General features: G+C 34.1%; 1 protein-coding gene across 10 annotated transcripts in view; it reads right to left on the bottom strand.

Moving 5' to 3' along the window:
- Positions 1-15,560, bottom strand: part of KMT2C (lysine methyltransferase 2C) — a 252,561-nt gene that overhangs the window by 117,845 nt on the left and 119,156 nt on the right. For all 10 annotated transcript variants that reach the window (XM_045564894.1, XM_045564886.1, XM_045564890.1 and 7 more), the window contains exons 7-8: positions 9,159-9,321; positions 595-766 (exon numbers count right to left, since the gene is read on the bottom strand). In XM_045564894.1, coding sequence (XP_045420850.1) covers positions 595-766; positions 9,159-9,321 — 335 coding nt within the window. The remainder of the gene's footprint in view (positions 1-594; positions 767-9,158; positions 9,322-15,560) is intronic.

Raw genomic sequence — 15,560 nt, 5'->3', positions numbered from 1 at the left:
AGGGATGGAATACAACAAATATGAAAAGAGAACCCCATTACAGCTGTTTATATGCCACAAAATACTTCATTTTAGAATTAGTGACCAGATCTACTGAAGGTAGCTGTCTTACAGATAGATATACATACAAATTTTATTAAAACAATAGTCTTAGTAGAAATTGCCCTTCCTGGATGAAAATCCAAACACATTACTGATTTTTTTGGCTCAACTCCAATAACTAACTAATTTCTGTCATCAGAGGTTTGTTTTCCTATTAAATCTCCTCCCCGTCCCCCTCAAGAAAAGCTGCCTTATTTTACTAATGGTTATTTTAAGTTGTTAATAACATTTATATAAAAATTGTTGGCAAATTTAAGTTAGCTTTTTAGGCAACCAGAGGAATTTAAATTATTAAAATTAGTTTGGTTTAGACTTGTTTCAAAATAATATAAATGTTAATATCTAGTAATTTTTTAAGGTATGATGAAGTCAGTTTGAATGAATATAGCTGCAATATGAACAACTTTTATCATATTACACAAACCTTAAGCACCTAATAATGGGAGCTTTCTTAAACTCAATACATACTTTTGAATTGAAATTAAAACTTACTTGCAGTTCTGGCACACTTTGCATTCAGGACATTGCCAACCTGCACGTTTTAATGGAGTAACCGCTATATCCAGGCACATTCCATGATAGTGCTGACCACAAGTAGTACAAAAGAACTGATCTAAGAGGTCTCCCGGGCTGTCGCACACTGCACAGTTTGCATCTTCCTTTGCTATAATTAACAGTAAAACAATGAAATCGTTGTATAAGAATTTAATATTTTTTCTGACTTTACAGTTTAAAATCACTTGAAGGGAATTTACATGGTAAACCTTTCAGACATTTGAAGTTATCCACATTGAACTGATATCCAATCGGTATGAGGTCTCAATAAAAACACTGTAGTGTATTTAATCTAAATTTAACCACATTAAATTTAATCATATAGTTTTGTGATTATTTGTGCCTGTATCTACTTGCATTCATGAGCAGTTCTTATTTAATTTTATATTCCTAATGCCAATGGTAATGCTGGGCACCTAGTTAATCTCAATACGTGTTTACTAGAAAGAACCAAACAAGGAAAATATCAATTGAGAGATGCTTCACAGTATAAAATAAACATTGTGTTTGGATGTTGAATGTATTTTGAAATTACAAAATCAGGTAAGTCAAGAGACAAAATTAAGAAGTGTTAATACCAATTAGATTAAGATGCTTCCTAAGCATAAGCAGACTATTTAAATCAAATAAATTTTTTATTGCTGGAAAATGTCTTGTATAGGAGATCATTAAAGATAGAAACTATATTTTTAAACACAAATACATTACTTCATATACTAAATTTATGTTCCTCTTTATTAATTTCCAGTCATAAAAGCATTAAAATCCACATAATTATGGACATCATCTATCCCTAAAATGTGGATTAAAAGAAAATGTACTTTCTAACAGTTCTTTTACTATCTAAAACAAAAAATAAATGTAAGCATAAACTGCCTTGCCAAACACACGGTTGAACTCGTGTATTGTAAGAAGGAAAATAATGTATCCTAAAATCAAACCAATTTTAGATGATATATATAAATATGCCTATATCTAACAAGTATCACAAAATATATGAACCTTTTTTGTGCATTTGTTTTTTGAAGATTTGGCCAGTCCTATCTATTCTTCTCTGGCTAAAAGCCTTTCCACTTTCTTTCCCAGTTAAGCATCTTGGAACAGAGTAATAATATATTTCTTTTACTCATACCAGGATTCAGCAAACTTTTTCTGCAAAGGGTGAAATAGTAAATATTTTAGGCTTTGTAAGCCATAGCAGTCTCTGTCCTACAGACTTTTTATTTCTAATTACAATACTTTAAAAATGTAAAAATAATTCCTTCTTTGAAGAAGGGATCAGGATCAGGCTCAGGCTCAGGAATTTGGACTGCAAGCTGGACCCCTGACTTACACGTCAAAGGCTGTTTCAGCACCCACCATCCCTCTCAAGCTATTCTGAGGAGGCTGCCAACGACCCTAGGAAAGCCAGTGGTTTACTTTTTAGACCTAGCCTTATTTGCACTTGGCATCATTTACATTACTAGCCACTCCCACATTAAAATTTCCCTTTCCTTGGCTTCTATATTGGCAACTTGCTCCTCATTTCTCCCTAGGTTTCCCATACTTTCATCTCATCCACCTTTTTTGACTTTTGTATCTCCACAATCCTAAATGCTGGAGTTCCTTGGGATTTCGTCTGTTCTTTCTTTTTAAATCCCTGTGGTTTCCCTCTGTAATCACATCACATCTCATGTCATAAAATGCCACCATGATTCTCAAATCTCTATTACCAGCCCCAGAATTCTAAACCCCAAACCTTTATTTTCAAGACTTACTTGAGCTCAATAACCAGAAGTTCTAAAAATACTCAAATTCAACAGCTTTAAAATGAAACTTTAAAAAAAAACCCAAACATCTTCCTTTTTTCTTAAGAATAGGAAACCTTAGCATCATTGTCGGCTCCTATCTCAGCCCTGACCAACACATCCAACCACACACCACATCTTATGTGTTAAACTTTTTATACATCATTCTTCTCCTTATTTGTACAGTTAGTTTCTCATATTTTGTTTTGCTAATTGCAGCATCTTCTGAATGGAATCATCCCCCTTATGTTCCTGACCTCCTCTCCAAATCATCTTCTATACATCCAGAGCAATCTTTCAAAAATATAATTCCAATTGTTAAGCTCTGCTTAAATTACAAATCCACCAATACCTTCTTTTCACCTAAGAGAAAAAAATCATTATTTTCTAGTATGGGGCAAAAAGGCCTTTACCTCCCTTTCAAGCTGAATCTCAGAACCACCATTTCCTGATGACAGCAAGCAACCGGCTGTGCACCTAACACAACATGCTATTCAATGCCTGTCTTTTGTTCAGTACCTCTCTTTTGTCTTCTGTTCCTTCTGCTTGAAATTCTGTGCCCTTGTGCCCCCAGCCCATTCCAAAAAGGCCTTCAAAACTGCTCTGACATATTTCCTGAATACCTATTAGCACACCCAAATGCCCATTTAGTTGAATATTCCTTTCCCCCATATGCTTATAAGAAACTTCTATAGGCTGGGCCCAATGGCTCACACTTGTAATCCCAGGACTCTGGGAGGCCAAGCCAGGAGGATCACTTGAAGTCAGGAGTTCCAGACCAGTCTGAGCAAGCAACAAAAAATAGAAAAATTAGCCAGGCATAATGGCATGCACCTGTAGTCCCAGCTACTTGGAAGGGTGAGGCAGGACGACTGCTTGAGCCTAGGAGTTTGAGGTTGCAGTGAGCTAAGATCCTGCCACTGCACTCTAGGTGGGGCAACAGAGCAAAACTGTCTCCAAAAAAAAAAGAAAGAAAGAAAGAAAGAACGAAAGAAAAGAAACTCTGTTATACAATCCATTAATCACAATACAATACCGTGAACCTTGAAGGACAGGGACTTGGATGTTGTCTTTTTAATTTTGTATCCCCAATTGCCTAACATGAATCAAGTATTATTAAATATATTTTTAATTAAGGACTTATTTCTAAAACTCACTTTTAAATGGCCCTTTAATTGATAGGTATTTAAAATAAATCATTGGCCGGGCGCGGTGGCTCACGCCTGTAATCCTAGCACTCTGGGAGGCCGAGGCGGGCGGACTGTTTGAGCTCAGGAGTTCGAGACCACCCTGAGCAAGAGCGAGACCCCATCTCTACTAAAAAGAGAAAGAAATTATATGGACAGCTAAAAATGTATATAGAAAAATTAGCTGGGTATGGTGGTGCATGCCTGTATTCCCAGCTACTCAGGAGGCTGAGGCAGTGGGATCGCTTGAGCCCAAGAGTTTGAGGTTGCTGTGAACTAGGCTGACCCCATGGCACTCTAGCCCGGGCAACAGAGCGAGACTCTGTCTCAAAAAAAAAAAAAAAAAAATCATTAATCTAAAAATGGAAGTGCCATAAATTTGTTCATTTTTTATAGAAAGGACATAATAAATTATTTTTCTTAATACTAAAAGAGTGCCACTATTTACCATTTCAAAATATATACATTTAAAAATTAATCTTTGTTTTTTGCCTACCCTAAAAACTTTTAGAAATTGGGGAAAATACTTAACTAATTATCAGATACTCAATTCACATTTCTATTATACTTTCCAGGAACACTGTCTGAAATGCTTCTGTGAAACTTCCTAGAGTTTGCTCCTATGACACTTCAAATTGCCTTGGTAGCTATTAGCCACACGTGGCTCTGAGTGAAATGAAATGTGATTAGTCCAAGTTGAGGTGTGCAGTAAATATATTTTATGCACACTGAATTCCAAAGACTTAGTATGGGAAAAAATATTTCAAAATCTTTTATGTTAAATACCTGTATTAATATTTTGGATATATTATATTAAATAAAATATATTATTAAAATTAATTTCAACTGTTTCTTTTTACTCTTAACATGACTACTAGAAAAATTAAAATTGCTCACATTATATTTGTATTGCACAGCAGTGTTCTATACAACAGAGCCTACTCTGCAAAAAGACAACTATCACTGTTTTATTCTATAATCGTTTCCAGCAATTCCTTTATGAAAATCTTGTCAAGTTATTTGATGACTATGGATCACTGGTAATAAATTAGTCAAAGAAAAACATCCATGTAATACATACAGTCCAAAAAATTCACTATGCAGTATGTAAAAAACAGTAATAAAAAAAAGTACTACACAAAAAGAAATGAGATTGGTTCCAAACTTCTCCCCAGTCAGGGAAAAGATACATGGAGAAATACTAAAACAGCCTTTTGGAGGTTATATATAAGATGATGATATTACTGGATAGCTTTGGTGTCACGTCGGAAATAAGTATATACACATACATATATCTTTGCAAGCCACAGAGACATTAAGTTTGAAGCAATAATCAACTAAGTGAAATTTTTCTTTAAGCAACTGGAAAAGCAGAATGAGATTGTTTGAAATGCTAAAGCTAAAGGTAATTTAAGAGAGGACAGGAGTAAAATCCAGATCTATTTAGCTCCAAAGTTCAGGCTCGTGAGAACTAATCAATATTGACTCCTAAGCAAACTTTATTACTAGTCAATGAAGGTGAATATCTCAGTGAACACAGAAGTAGAAAGGAAAGTGCCAACAGAGGCATAGAATTTAGAAGCTAAATGAAACAGGGAGAACAAGGTTTTTATGGCAGAAGTGTGGGAGAAACAGAAGGATAATCTTTGGAGAAGATCATTTCCTAAGTGACAGCTGTGAAAAGAGAAGAGATAAAGGAAAAGACAAAAACATTGAGCTTAAATTAGAAGGGAGCTTATCATAGATCCTTAAACTTGGTCAAATTGGAATGTGAAAGTACTGCTTAAAAGTCCAGACAACACATAAAAACAAAAGTGCAACAAAAGTCAAACTGCTGTCATATAGTATCAATTTAAGAAAGATCAAATTAACACAGCTTTCTAACTTCTGTCAATATTATAAGACCTATCATCTGCCAGTTTTCGCAACTGTGCAGTATACTTAACTTTTTTGTTCTAAAAATAAAAAGTAACGCATGGATATCATCCAAAGAGGATGGTCCACATAGTTGGCAGATAAATAAGAAAGAAATTTCAGAGGATTGAGAGATTTCAGGGTATCAGAAAAGGAGCAGGGCTCAGCATCAAGAGATAACAAACATAACCAAGGAAAAGAGGCTGGTGGTCAGGCTTAAGTGAAGTAAAAGGAGTTAGAACTAAGTGATGAGAGTAAATACACTGAGGAATAGGGGGTGGATTAAGATATACAGCACTCCCATGTCTAAACCCTGCAAAGATTTACTTCCCTTTCCTGACTGAATAATATCCAAACTCCTTCTTTTGCTTACAAGGCCTCTGTGATACAGCCTTTGTTCACCCTGATGTTGTATCTACTATCCACCTAGTAGACTACTATGTTTCAAGTACAATGACTGTTCATGAATCATGACAAGCTCATTTCTCAAGGTCTGTGTGTGTCACAGGTGTTCCCTCTCCCTGGAATATTCTTTCCTCTGACCTTGCATGGCTGGCTCCTTTCAGCTTTCCTACTCAGGAAGTATGTCTGGTTATATCTCCTAGATGGATATTTAGTGTTAAATTTACAGACAAGGTTAGTGTATCCTTGTATCATCATGAAAACAATGTTGGAGCCATCACCATTTACTTACCTATGACAGAGCACCCTAAAATTATTTTCTGATGAAAATCGTGGCCTTGTTCACAGATACTCTATTTGGTAGGATTTCTTTCTAATGCGATCCAAGTTTTTGCTACATTTTTCAACTTTCATAAAAAGATGTCAGTCTTGCTCCTAATTTAGCCAGCTATCATAGCACACTGCTCTGCACTTAGGCAACAACAAAAAGTACATGTAGTCAGTATTATTATCTCCTAACTTGAGCCTTAGATAGAAGAAAAAATAAGCACCTTTTTAAAAAGCAATTAATATATACAAGGCACAATGCTATGTGATTTCCATTAATTGTTGTCATTTAATGCTCATAACAACACTATGATTTAATATATCACCCTTTTAAAAACAAAAAGTTATGCAGCTGTGCCAAGACATACAATTAGGATAGGTAGAAATATTTATGAAGGATTTCACGAAGACATCATTATACACTACCTGCAATATTCTCTAAATTATACCCTTGGATTAAGAGAGATGGTCAGAGAGCTATGTATTTAGAATATATTGTTTAAGATTCCCAAGGAACAGACTTTCATCGGCTGGGCTTCAGTTTTATACTACTGGCTCAGTTTGAGGGCTGTTATAAGAAATAGCCCTGTGGGATTGGTTTTTTTACATTACAAAGGCTACTTTAAGACAATTTTTCACAGCAGTATGCAGTGTCAACTCACTCTCTAGTCTCTATCAGGTGAATTCTTGTTATAAGTGCTACAAATAAAGTTAAGTGTTCATATTTCCTTCTTTGTGTTGACTGCTGAAAAGGTCTGGGGCCAAATCTGTGGTTATGTCTAGAAAGTATACATTTTGGGTATCAGTCTCACCATTACCTTAATATTTACCCTATCTGTATTTTCCATGGCCAAATTTCCTTACTTATTTTTAGATTTATTTTCCTATTGCTCATGTATTTTTATGACTTTCTCCATAAGTCTATTTTAGAACAAGGCATAGTACCAATAATCTTAGTAGATCTTTTAGCTTTATGTTGCCAGCATGAACCTTTTACTAAATGCATAAGTGACGCAAATTATCTCAGTTCTTACAGTTATTTTACAAACTGATTCATTGATCACTAACATATAACTGAGGGCATACATTATTAGAACACAGCTATCAGTAGAAACTAGCACCACCATTAAGTAATAAAATTTCTAACATTAGAACAACATTTATATAAAAGTTTCCATGTTGTTTACTGAAGTCTAAAGCATGACTGAATACAAAAGGCTGAATAAAATTCAGAGCCTTACACACAAAATTGCTTTATTCAGTTGGCAAAGTACATTTACTATATCACCCAGAATATAATCAATTCTGATAACTGACATCTTAGTTTATGCATCTATTGAAGTAATTCAGTACATAAATAACACCCATAACAACTGCTGTGCATGAACTCTTTTTCTCCCAGATGTAAGAGTGTGTAATCTAAAACATTTTTAAAACTTTAAATCCCTTACTTACTAGCCTAAATACAATTTGAAAGTTCACTTGCCTTACCTATAATTTACATCTGTATAGTTACTAAGGGCAATATATGTGTGGACACAAAATAAATTTAAAAATGAAATTATGGTACTCAACATGATAAAAAGTAATGATCATGTAGACTAACTGTATTTGAGATTACTTTAGTTTAAGCCTGGGGTAGCTATATTTATGTTCCACAGACCTGGAAAAGACAGGAAAAAAGCCTTTATCAACATTGCTAAGAAGCAAGTAAAAGCTTACAATTAGATAACTAAGAGATGACATAATAAGACTGAATAAAACATCATGGACATTCCACAATGAGATTGGAAATTCAATTTACCAGGGAAAAAAAGATCCCAAAACATACATGCTCATTGGAAATACATATAGTACAAAAAAAAAAAAGGAAAAAAAAGATCTCTGTTTAATGATAAAGATGGTATAGAATTATAATTTCCTGTATAACATAAATTTCAAACATTAAACATTTTCATTGAATTATAAAATACTGTTTGGAAAAGAAAGAAAAAAAGCGTGACTGCAGGTTATAGATAACCAAGATAGATGGGTCGTGAAAAAGCACTAACAGAGATTTCTGTCATGACTATCAGGGCTATACAATTTCCAAGATGTTCAGAAGTGTTTGGTGCTCCTATAAATGTACATACTGAAGTAACACCTGAGTGAAGCATCTTCTAATTCTCCAAGAGGGTGGCTTTTCAAGATACTGAATACTATTTAACTTTTTAATGGATTAGTACATGTTAGAAATACTGGATACTTCAGTGGTTTAAAAAATGTTTTAAATAACAAAAAACATGCAAATTATTTTTGATTTTCAGAGGAGATAAATTTTTGGATTTAACTTCAATAAAACTGTTGGTTATAGGCCAGGCATAGTGGCTCACACCTATAATCCCAGCACTCTGGGAGGCTGAGGCAGGAGGATCACCTGAGGTCAGGAGTTCAAGAGCAGCCTAAGCAAGAGAGAGACAACATCTCTACTAAAAATAGAAAAAATTAGCTGGGCATGGTGGCACCCGCTGTAGTCCCAGCTACTTGGGAGGCTGAGACAGGAAGATTGTTTGAGCCCAGGAGTTTGAGGTTGCTGTGAGTTAGGCTAATGCAACAGCACTCTATCCCGGGCAACAGAGCAAGACTCTGTCTCAAAAAATGAACTGATTAATTAACTAATTAAAATGTGAATTCATAAAGTAGTGCATGTATTTAAAAAAAATTGTTGATAACAGATTTCCTCCCACCCCAAGGACCTCTGGCAAAGAGCCCTCAGATTATCGAGATTATACTGAAAATACTGCCTTTTAAAACAAGTCGAATAACACTTGGGGAATTTATAACATTTATTATTTTAAGTAAATACACTGATAAAAGTTTAAAAGTCTATCTGAAGTAAACTTACATCTTTCAGGAGCTTGGTCAATGTGTTCTGGACAAAGAAGGAAGAAGTGACTGAAATCCTGAAAGGTGCCGGCGCCAGCAGCACAAGGATAATGGTACGTCTGGGTACATTTCTCTTCACAGCATTTGATAGTGGCTCCAAGGTGCTTACAAAATGCACATCGCTGAAAGAGGGTAAAGGAGAAAAATCCCTTAATAAAGCCTCAAAAATATAGGGCTAGGAAGGTATGAAAAAGTCTTTATACATTACTAGTAAAACAATTTGAAACTGTAAAATACTAAAAAAGGTCAGTTAAAAAAATAAAACCTAATGTACTCAGCTCAGGGCTTGGTATACTACCATTCACCCTTCCATTCCAATTAGAAAGTTAGCATTTCTCTTTTTACCTACTTACATTGTCAAATACTTACAATTAAAGACTTTTACAAAAACAAACAGTAATATGGTTTAAAAGGCAGGTTTCTAGTTGAGGATTATTTTAATACTTTTTAAATGTTACCAAAACTGATCAAAGGATTATATGTTAGTTATAAGACCTATTACTATTTTTACCTTGCTTAAAATCTAATAAACTAGTCAATCATAACATAAGTTAATGAAGGACATACATGGTTAAAGGCACACATAAAAATCTATATAATTCAGTGTAGCAATTAGTTTCAAATTTCTTTACTAAAGCTGGCACTAAAGGGGAAAAAATTAAGTTGTCTGGGTATTTTTTTTTTCTATTTCAACCTGCCTCCATTCTTTTGCAAATGGTAAAAAGCAAAGAAATAAACTCTAAACAAGCAGGGGAAGTCTAGGCAAATGAATGCATAAGAAGTTAGTACGAATTATCTAAAATGCTGCATTTACTTATTCAGCTTTCCCTTAGAATGATTACTAAACCCTTCTGTCTAACTTACTGTACATACTTCTGTTTTAGCTTATGCCATAACATGGTATTTGTCTTTTTTTTTTCATTCTAGTCCAAGATCCTTGACTAGAGGCACCATATTGTACTAACTTTGTAAGTGCAGCACCAAAAATGCTGCTTGACATAGAAAGGCCCTAATAAGCAGGTATTCATATTTACACATACTAAATGGACTTCACTTTTGGTAATCTTGTTAGTTAAGGTGGCTTATCAATTCCAAGCTGAAACAAATGGAGCCTCATGTAACAGAGACCACCAGATCCTGCTAACATTACTGTGAATATCTTCACATGCTAATACACTGATTCTGTATTCTGGTAATGAGAGAATATAATAGTTTTAAAATTATAATTGTTTAATGTTTTATATGTAAATCTACATAAGATATCACATACCATCAAAATCTTCCTCATTATCATCAGTCCATGGCACCCAACCCACATAAAAAAGCTTAGTGACTTTTGGTGTATCATCAACACATTTTGAGTCCAAGTCAACAGACCACTGTACCTTCTAAGTAACTCAAAAATACTAATCATATTTGTGACACTTTAATTTTACATAATGTTTACAATTCCACAGACTAATACACATTTTAGTTCTACGTTTCTACTCAAGAATATTATTGCATTAGAAACAAAAAATAAATAAAGCCTATTTCTCTTCATTGATAAAATATAATAACCAGCTTTTACAAAACAGGTTGTATTTTTATATCATAACTTCTCAGAGTATCTAAATATGTTTAGTGTATTAACAGAACCCAGAATTAACCACAAGTGTAACACCTGGGTAGCCTAAGTGTCTTACTGGAAAGGCCAAGAAAATGTCAAGGGGACAAGTGCAATCAGTCTGTTGAAAACATTATATAACTCATTAACATAACAAAATAATTTCTGCTAAGCTGTTAAAATCTAGGATCTCCTATTTTGATACCATATGGCAAGCTGTGCAGAAGCCTTTAGTACTAAAAATAATTTTGGCAGATAAAATAGAATGCGTTTATTTAAGCGAATAAGGAAAAAATAAATTGATCATTTTTCCAATGTCTATTTCGTTTTGGAAACACCAATATGTTCTCTTAATCATTTCTGCAATGAAAAACATTACATGTCATTAGTTAAACAACTGTGAAAAGTACTAGAATATATGCAACATACTTACAGTATCATATAAAGATACCAGGGAATAAAGAGAAGGAAATAAATACTGCATTTAAGTGAACCCTTCAGACCCATCTGTTACAAGTACACAGATACTGAAGAACATGTGGCCTTAAAATAAAATGTACACTATATCCATAAGCTGGAATGTATCTTCCTAAACCAAATAAAAAGTATTGATAAAAATGTGGAGGCCGGGCGCGGTGGCTCACACCTGTAATCCTAGCACTCTGGGAGGCTGAGGCGGGTGGATCCCTTGAGGTCAGGAGTTTGAGACCAGCCTGAGCAAGAGTGAGACCCCGTCTCTACTAAAAATAGAAATAAATTATCTGGCCAACTAAAAATATATATACAAAAAATTAGCCAGGCATAGTGGCGCATGTCTGTAGTCCCAGCTACTCAGGAGGCTGAGGCAGTAGGATCGCTGAAGCCCAGGAGTTTGAGGTTGCTGTGAGCTAGGCTGACGCCACGGCACTCACTCTAGCCCGGGCAACAGAGTGAGACTCTGTCTCAAAACAAACAAACAAAAATAATAATAATAATAATAAATAAAATAAAATAAAATGAATAAAATAAAATGTGGAAAATATCAAAGAATGAATTTCCACAAGAAACTTCCCTAATGTCAAGCACTCTCATATACATGAGAAACCAAACATGTTATAATAATATAATACATAAGTAACAATTACAAAGCTAATGAATATTTTGGGGAGATAAAGTGATTAGCTCTTAAATGATATACCAACTAAATGATTTATTTGAATGAATATTTAAAATTCCTAGAATAGCATTTTATTCTTCTCTACTTTTGTTAATCATTCAAGAAAACAAAGGAGAGAGAGAAGTGTTATAATATTTTTGACATTAAACCAAGAACACATTAAAAAAACTCAGTGAGACCTCATATTACCAACTGTTAAGTCTGAGGTACTTCCAAAACATTTATTTAATAGACTGAAATAAGAAAGACTCTCTCAAAATAAAACTATAATACAAAACAGAATCAACAAAACTTCAGAGATTAAAGTTATATCATGAAATAACAAGTTAAAGGATATTCCACAGCTGATTAAATTACTTATTCAGTATTTATTCTGTATTCACCATGGCAATAGTTTTAGGCTATGTGCTCTAGGAAATATCAAGTATTATAAGATTTTCCACACTCCAAAACTGATTTTAACATTTATCAATCTTTTCATATTCTTAGTCAGCTAGGATTCTCTTATAATGCAATAATGAGCAAAGGTGGAAAGTAAGAAAAAAAGGTAAAAATGACAAGGAAATTTGATCCAGAAAGTCCAATATCTGTTTAACAAGAGGACCAGAAGGGGAGAAAATAGGAAAGGGATTATAATCACAGAAATTATTCTAGAAGGAATCTATAAAAATATCTAGTAAGAGCTAACATTTATTAAGAATAATCTCTATTTAATAGATGAGAAACCTAAAATATTAAGAGTCTTTGTATCTCTACAAAAGTACCCCTTCTTATTCTGTCAGAATTCCTCCCTGAAGTCCCTAATCACCAGCTTCACAACCCACACCTAGAAACACTGGCAAAAGTTTAAGATAACAAGGCTAAAGGAAAAATTCCAGGATCCCCACAAAAAAGAAAAAAAAACCTTTACAAACAAAAGAAACTCAGGCATCATTTCTCATTAGCAATAGTGAATAGGAAAAACAAACAAACACACAAAAACACCCAGTATCTTCAGGTCTATGAAAAAATTATTTAAAACTACAACTTTAATCCCTGTTAAGCTGAGATTCAAGTCCATGGATAATAAATATAAACAGGTTAAATTCTCTATTAATAAAGAGCTGGCGGTAAAAACCACAAACAAAAACTATCCCAAAAATGCCACTATATCAATAGTAACTGCAAAGAAAAATAGAATTCAAACTAAAAAGCAGTGAACAAGTCAAAGATAATAGTTTACATTAACAAAAATGTTATAGTGCAAATTCCAAAAAAGCGGCAATAGTCACATTAAGATTTACATACCTAATAAATATTTTTAACACATAAAAAGTAAAGCTGAGTAAAAATGCATGCATAGATTAGTAGACTTTAACATAGCTCTCAAATCAAGATATTAAGTAGATATGACATAAAAATAAACAACTTAGTAATAATGATCAGATTTGATTCAAACTGATAGACAGATACACACAGATCTCTGTATTCCAAAAATAAAGAATATATGTTCCAGGTGGGTATGGTGGTTCACGGCTGTAACCCCAGCACTTTGGGAGGTTCAGGTGGGAGAATCCCTAAAGGCCAGGAGTTCAAGACCAACCTGAGCAACAAAGGGAGACCTCACTCTTACAAAAAATAGAAAAAATTAGTCGGATATGGTGGCACAAGCCTATAGTTCAAGCTACTCGGGAGACTGAGACAGGAGGACCATTTGAGCCCAGAATTTTAGGTAGCAGTGAGCTATGATTAACACCACTGCACTCTAGCCTGGACCACACAGTGAGACCCAGTTTCAAATAAATAAATAAATTCTGTTCAAATGTACATAGAATTTTTTTTTTTAAAAACTCACCATATACTGTCATAAAAAAATGTCCACATATTTTAAAAAGCACACTATTCTCGGCCAAATTCAATAAAAGCAGATACGTCCTTGGGCCTAATACAACAAGAATTAGAAACTCACAATATAAACTCCCCCCCCAATCTATCCACTATAAAAATTTTAATTCCTTTCTATGTAACAGCAGAGTTTTTCTGAATCAAAAAGAAAAATCATGAATTATCTGATTAAGAAATGTCAAAATCTCTGAGATGTGGCAAATGTGGTTTTCAGAGGAAAAAATATAGCTTGAAAAATGCAAAACTGCATGACCAAAGAATAAAAATAAATGAAGCTAGATTTAAAAATTAAAGCCAGTAACAATCAACATATAATCCATCAGATTAGCCATCTAAGGAAGTAAACCCACCCTAATACTGTGTTTATGAAAATGTTATTAATGAGATTCAGGTGTTTAAGTTTCTATCAAAAGAACAATTGTTTGCTCTAAAAACCGAAATAAAACTGCGTGAAATAAAACCAAGTCTATCAATCATTTTGTATATGAACTGATGAACTGACCTAAGTAATGAATACCTTGATGACTGACTTGTTGTTCTGGCCCAGTTAATTATTCTTGTTTGCATACCATTAAACATACATTTCTGATTGACATATCTGCTAAAAAAATTAAATAACATCACAATATCAAAATAGAGACTGCTAAACTAAGAATAGGATTTTTCTCCTGCCAGTATCTTTCCTTTCTGACTCATGCTCCTCGCTGCTGCCACCATAATCTTTCTAAAGGAATCCCTGATACATTCCAGATCAGACCCAAACTCCTCAAATATGGCAATGGTGGTAGGCAGAATTCTAAAATACCTAAACACCACTCCCTTACCCCAAGATTTCCCACCCTAACAGAGACTGTGAATATGATAAAATATCATGCCAGAGATTATGCTATATTAGACGGCAAGGGGATTTCACAGATGTGATTAAGGATACTAATCAAATGATTGAATTAAACAAAAGGGAGATTCGCCTAATCTAATCATATAATCTCTTTACCTTCTCTAGCTGGTAACAGAAGGGGATGTCAGTTAAGTGAATAACTTAATACAGTGCTGTTCTTCTTAAAGATAGAAGGAACCATGAGCAAGGATTAAGGAGTGGACTCTAGGAACTGATGGGGACCCAGGCCAATGGCCAGTAAGGGGACCTAGGCCCTACAAATGCACAGAACTGAATTCCTCCCCCAGTCTTCAGCATGGCAACATCCTGATTTGAGCCTTTTGAGACCTTAAACAGAGAGCACAGTTGATTGGACCTGCCCAGACCTCTAACCTGAGTAAACTGGGTGCTATTTTAAGCCATTAAGTTTATGGTAATTTGTTATACAACAACAGATAACAAATAGAGCATTTCAAGGCCCTCTAGGCTTTGGTTTCTCCCAAATCACTATTATGTTTTTAAGGATTTTTTTTACATTATACTTACATTACACAATGTCTTAATCAACACTATGAAATAAAAATGGTAAATATTTTAAACCCTAGCTCGGAAATGAATAAGTAGAATCTCAGAGAGATTTTCCTAAAATAAAACAGGAAAACAAACATTCTGAGTCCACAAAAGTGCCCTCTTCCTATTGGGTAAAAGACACAAGAATTTCACTAATTGTAACAACATACATAAATTAGAAATCCTGAAGAAACAGGCCGCTAAGAGCTGTCATCTTTAACATAACCATAAATAAAAACATGAATAAATCTGACTACATAAAAATTTA

This window comes from Lemur catta, chromosome 11 (genome assembly GCF_020740605.2).
Source record: "Lemur catta isolate mLemCat1 chromosome 11, mLemCat1.pri, whole genome shotgun sequence".
Lineage (NCBI taxonomy): Eukaryota > Metazoa > Chordata > Mammalia > Primates > Lemuridae > Lemur > Lemur catta.
Note: the sequence above shows the minus strand (reverse complement) of the source record. Positions and strands in the feature narration are given on the sequence as shown.